Source organism: Sebastes umbrosus, chromosome 20 (genome assembly GCF_015220745.1).
Source record: "Sebastes umbrosus isolate fSebUmb1 chromosome 20, fSebUmb1.pri, whole genome shotgun sequence".
Classification (NCBI taxonomy): Eukaryota; Metazoa; Chordata; class Actinopteri; order Perciformes; family Sebastidae; genus Sebastes; species Sebastes umbrosus.
This window is the reverse complement of record NC_051288.1, coordinates 25,856,301-25,862,337: the sequence shown is the minus strand read 5'-3', so window position 1 is coordinate 25,862,337 and position 6,037 is coordinate 25,856,301. Positions and strand designations below refer to the sequence as shown.

Sequence of the window (6,037 nt, the reverse complement as noted above, 5' to 3'; positions counted from 1 at the left end):
TATTAAAAATAAATGTAGCCAATTAATTAATTGATAAAATGTGATATAAATTGATATTTCTGTTTTAATTTGCTTTCTTATTTTTCTTTGCATTAATTCCCTTATTTATTTACCCTTCTGTTTAATTTTCCCTTTTATTTATTTATGTATTTATTTCTTATGAATTTATGTATTTCTTTTTGCATTTCTTTTTAATATATAATTATTTATTTTTGCACTTATTTTTTTTATTTATTTGTAAATTATGCGTTATAAATAAATAAGGGGGTGAAATGCAAAGGGAAAATCATGCAGAAATACATTAATAAATGCATACATACATAAATATATACATACATTTAAAAATAAAAAAATAAGTGCAAAAATAAATAAATACATAGAAAAATGAACAAAATTAAATACATAAATAAATATAAGGGGAAATTAAACGAGTAAAAAAATTAAAGGAATTAATTCAAAGATAAATAAATAAAGAAGCAAACTAAAACAGAAATATCAATTCATGTCACATTTCATCAATTAATTAATGGCTACATTTATTTTTAATACTTTTGCTACATTTAATTTATTTATTTATTGAGTCAATTATTTATTTATTTGTGATTTTGGCAGCTTTCGTCCTCCATAACATGCTGTACATCTTTTACTTGACAGTATGACGCTTAGGACAAGGAGGTGGACAAAATAACGGGAACAGTTGACAATCTAATGCAAGCCAGTGCAGCAGCAACACAAACTCTGGCCTCCACATTATCTATTAGTTTCACAGAGGAAGTGTTTGTTGCAGGGCGATTGTACTGGATTTAATTCCACTGCCAAGTGTGTTTGTTTTGTCCACCTCTGTCAGACAGAATATCATCTCGAGGGGTTTTTTGGGGGGAAGTTGGTCTACTTGAGACAGGAAGCTGGATGTTTATTTTAAAGAGGTTTTTGATATGAATTATAGATGCTTAATTGAATAAAATACTGTAACGTTAATTAATTTTCTGTCCCGAGCTTTGTCATGTTACTACAAGATGCTTTGTAGTGGTGGGTTTGTACACAAGGAGTCTGGGATTTGTGTCATCTGTTGCAGGTTTTATTTGCTGTTTTTACCAACTATGTCACCGTTAACTGAAGACGAGTAAGAGCTGATTTATGTTATGTAAGTTTCTCTTAACTTGAGGGGGTTAATGCCTGACGTTAATGCACTGCATTTTGTCCTTTTAAATGTGAAAACTTTATTTAAATGCTGTCGTACTTTTTTTATTTTGCACACATGTAGCCTTGTTCCTTTTTTAATAGGGGACAAAATAAACCACTGGCTCTGCATTAACGTGTGTGTCGAGGATGGATGTCATATTTACACTATGTATATTTTACATTTGCTGGGTGCAATGTAGGATATCATTCTTTGAACTTCATGTATGTTCTCAGTCGAATTCAATTTCATGTAGCCACCCAAATAACATCAGCTTTTTTTATGCACTTCTCTTAGCTTCCAGAAAAAGAAGCATCACATCTGGTTGGAAGTATGAAGAAAACCAAACTATCCTTTGAGTCTGATGTGGAAAGTGGAGCTTTTGGGCAAATGGCAATGAGAGTGGAGAGGGTTTCATTTTGTTTTCCTGGTGGTGGTAGAAATTGCACTATTTCTGGGAAATTTTATAACCTTTCTTTATATTATGCAATCTTTGTAAGATTTATCTGTGCACTGATTTTATTTTTGTGTGCTGTATTTTCCTTCTGTATCTCCTCATGTCTGGATGGACACTAATGAACTCTCTACTCGACCTTTTCATGAATAAATGTTAATCCAAGCTATTGTTTTTGTCCTTTTTTTAATTTTTTTTGATGGACAGACCAGGGCCGGCTCTAGCCCTTTTGGTGCCCTAGGTGGTGCCTAGAGTTTGTGTTAATGTGTATATGAACAGCTGCATTCAAAATGTGTCCAGTCTTTCAGCACAATATTCCTTCCTTAGACAAAATAACTCTAACTGGACCAGGCATTGGACATAAAAAATTTGGGTCTACTTCACACAAATTGCGACAAAAACAAACTCAATATGTTGTGAATGGCAGAAAATAAAGTCCTAATGAATTGTATGAAGGGAAAGTTTTGAAAATTGCCTAAATATGAACCTATCAAAAACGCCTTTTTAACCCATATTTCGGCGCGTTATATTTTTTTCTTTATCATAAACAACTGACAGATATGTATAAGGGTACATTTTCTACAGTTAAATCTGAAACTTGTGTGGAAATAATGTACATCACTGCAGCATAGTGGCTCTAAAGCAGTGTCGGTCAGCATCATTGTATCAACAAACTAATAGTGAAATATTATTGAGGTATGATAAGAAGAAGAAGAAGAAGAAGAAGAAGAAATATTATTGAGATATTTTAAAATAAAAGTAAAAGTAGAATTACCACAATATAAAAGTAGAATTACAAGTAAAAATCCAAGATTATTTGGAAGTACCTTAAAATTGTATTTGTATTAATACCCGTATTTATTTACTCTTCTGTTTAACTTCCCCTTTTATTTATTTATGTATTTATTTTTTATTAAATTTTAAATGTCTTTATTTATTTTTGCATTTATTTTTTATTTATTTATTGTTGCACTTACCTGTTTATATTTATTTTTAAATGTATGTATTAATGCATTTATTGACAGCCCCCTCATTTGCATAATGAGGCAGAAATGCATAAAGAAATGTATAAAGAAAAGAATACTGATATTAATAAGTTTGGGGAAATAAATAGGAGTGAAACACAAATGGAAAACCGTGCATACATTTTTTTTTAAAATTGGGTGAAACAAATGAGTATTGTAAACACATGTTAGTTTAACAGCCCTAACCCTAACGTATCGACTTACTATTTGGGCTCATGACTATAACTTTAAGGCTGATGCCGGTGGTTTTCACATGAAAAAAACACTGTTGCAAAAGAACACACTTTCTTTGTACTTTATTTTGTACTTTAATTCATTGAATCAGCAGAACTTCAGTGTGAACTGAATATTTACAGCTCTTACAGCAAACAATAAGACAGATGAGCAGAAATGTATTATTATTATTTTTATTTTATTGAATCACTCATTAGATGATTATATGCACTGAATGTGGGAGAACATTCTCCATTCTCCACAGACGTGGTCCTGAGAGCTCAAGCCCTTGCATTCCTTTTGAAGGAAAAACCCTTTTTGAATACTAAATTAATTCACTGAACTCTCTGTATTTGGGATAAACCGGAGCGCCCGGAGAAAACCCACGTTACCTTTCACCTACATAACACCAACCCGTCCCCGTCCACACATACATCTGCAGACACTGGAGAAAGCTCTGCCCAAAGAGGAGAAGAACCTACAGGTGGAACAACTCTGTTTGGGTGGTTTCATCAGGTGAGATTTGAGAGGGTAGATAATGTGGTCTCCAAGTTCTAGTTCACCCAATTTCAAGGAGACCAGCACCCCTTCTGCACTGCCCCACTTCTTAAGGAGGTCCTGGAAAATGGTCTTGTCAAGGTTTTTGAACGTTTCCGGGGTGATTTCAAAATCTACCTCCTGGACTTCGGCCCATGTTCTTTCTATCAGGCTCTCAACCATTTCGTTGGTGTTTGTGCAGGTATACTTGATTCTTGCTTTCTCCAATATCCGCAAAAGCAGCTGCCCCATGAATATCTCTATGGCTTTTTTTTGCATTTCTTTACGCGGTGTGGCATCCTGCGCAGAGCCGTCACGTGTCTTCACAGATACTGGGCAAGGCTTTGCAGCAGTTGCCAAAGCTTCGTTCACCTTGATGCTGCTGGTCCATTCTGGCTCAGTGCCCATGATGGCACGTCTAGCCCTTTCACTGGGCATGAAGGTCTGAAACGTCTGCCACCATCTGGACATTGCCAGGAGATCTGCCACTCTCTTCTGTAACTCAGCAAACATGGCAGCATTTTTCTGAGGAACTGGCCCTTGTCTGCAAAGCCTGGGCTCATCTACCATGTGGTTGTAGAGGAGATCAACTATATCCTCTCTGAGTTTCACGACTTGACCACTGGGGATGGGTTTGTTTGGAGCGAGTTGAAGACGATCGTTTGTTTTTACTCGTTTTTTAAGCAGAAAGTAAACCTCCTCTGTGTGTGACTGCACTGACTTCCTGGTTGCAACTTTGGCGTACTGGGGGAATTGCTCATTCATTTGTGCCATCAAACTATGGACACATGCTTTGCAAACGTTGTTTGACAATAACGTTCTGATTTTTCTTCCAATTTTTTTGGGCGTGTTCTTGTGCGTTTTCTCTGTTTGATTTGAGTCTGCAGGATTTGTTGCCTCCATCATGTCCACAGCAAGAGTCCGAACAATGTCTTCTGCAACATCTTCAATCTCCTGAGAGCTTTGAGATTGCAGCAGCTCATACTCAAAGTCTGGTACGTCATCCAAGAAAGGTTCAATGATCTCATTCAACTCATTCCTCAGTACTTCTGCAACAGATTGGATCCTTGCAATCTCAAGCACGGGCTCTGTTGTGATCTCTGGTTCCTCAGAGCTTTCTGAATCAGAAACCTCAGACATCAATGGCAGAGGCCACCCATTAGTGTCTGAGGATGACCACGAATCAGTGTCTGAAGGTTCCAGTCGTCTCTTCATTGGTGACTCAGGGTGGTCATCACTGTCTGAATCTTCTGATTCATGAGTTGGTGACTCAGGGTGGTCATCACTGTCTGAATCTTCTGATTCATAAGTTGGTGACTCAGGGTGGTCATCAGCGTATGAATCTTCTGATTCATAAGGTAGTGACTCAGGGTGGTCATCAACGTCTGAATCTTCTGATTCATGAGTTCGTGACTCAGGATGGTCATCAGCGTCTGATGGTTCTGATTCATGAGTTGGTGACTCAGGATGGTCATCAGCATCTGAATGTTGTGATTCATGAATTGGTGACTCGGGATGGTCATCAGCGTCTGAATCTTCTGATTCATAAGTTGGTGACTCAGGGTGGTCATCAGCGTCTGATGGTTCTGGTTCCACCGTTGGTTTTTGGGAGGTGGTCAGACTTGTTCTCTGGTTCGGGGATCGAGGTGCGAACACTGCTTCCATCTTGCCTATGAATGCCTTACACATTTTGCAGCTATGAATAACCATCGCGCTAACTGTGGCTGGAGTATTCTCGTTGTTAATGTCCATGGGATTTTGGACTTTGACTGCAACTTCTCTGGCGATCAAGCCTGTTAACACTGCTGAGCTAGGACACTGGACTGGGTCCTCAACGTACAGAACTTTGGCAAAACTCTCAGAGATTGTGTCGCCAAGAATGGATTTAACCAGGTCCTCAGACACATCAGCTGTGTTCTCAAGAGAATTACCGATGGCTTGTGCCAAGTCCCTTATTATGTTCAAAGTCAGGTCTATCAGCATGAATGAAGTGTAGCCTTCACATCTGCCTGCTTTCAACGATTCCCACTGCACTGCTGTCAACCTCTTAAAAAAGGATTTGAGCAGTGGGGGAACAACATGATCTACATTGACCTCAGGCATCGCCTCTTCCTGTGAACATCCTGCTGAATCTATGGGGATTTCTTGATGCATTGCGATTTTGGAGTCAAAGTTCTTGTACGTATGTACTTAACAAATAAATCCGTCCGATCGTTGGAGAGTGTTCGCTGGTTTAAACCTTAGACAGCTATTTGTGGTCTACTCAAGAGAAATTCTTCAAAGCCATTCTTATTACATCATCACTTCAATGACATTCTTATTACATCACCACTTCAATGACATTCTTATTACATCATCACTTCAATGACATTCTTATTACATCACCACTTCAATGACATTCTTATTACATCACCACTTCAAAGCCATCCTTATTACATCACCACTTCAATGACATTCTTATTACATCATCACTTCAATGACATTCTTATTACATCACCACTTCAATGACATTCTTATTACATCATCACTTCAATGACATTCTTATTACATCACCACTTCAAAGCCATCCTTATTACATCACCACTTCAATGACATTCTTATTACATCACCACTTCAAAGCCATCCTTA

The 6,037-nt window shown here is 37.4% G+C and overlaps 1 protein-coding gene across 1 annotated transcript; it reads right to left on the bottom strand.

The window, feature by feature from the left end:
* Window positions 1-3,050: 3,050 nt before the first annotated feature.
* Window positions 3,051-5,563, bottom strand: LOC119479856. Its single transcript, XM_037755824.1, has 2 exons — window positions 4,923-5,563; window positions 3,051-4,874 (listed from the first exon to the last, which is right to left on the bottom strand). Exons 1-2 carry the CDS (start codon window positions 5,561-5,563, stop codon window positions 3,272-3,274), a joined length of 2,244 nt encoding a protein of 747 aa, XP_037611752.1. The 3' UTR covers window positions 3,051-3,271.
* Between the last annotated feature and the right edge of the window lie 474 nt (window positions 5,564-6,037).

Excerpts from the sequence above, each read along its gene's own strand:
- LOC119479856 (XM_037755824.1), bottom strand. The coding sequence starts at position 5,563 with ATGCATCAAGAAATCCCCATAGATTCAGCAGGATGTTCACAGGAAGAG. Across the intron at positions 4,875-4,922 it reads TCAGACGCTGATGACCATCC|TGAGTCACCAACTCATGAAT; the intron begins CGAGTCACCAAT and ends TGATGACCATCC.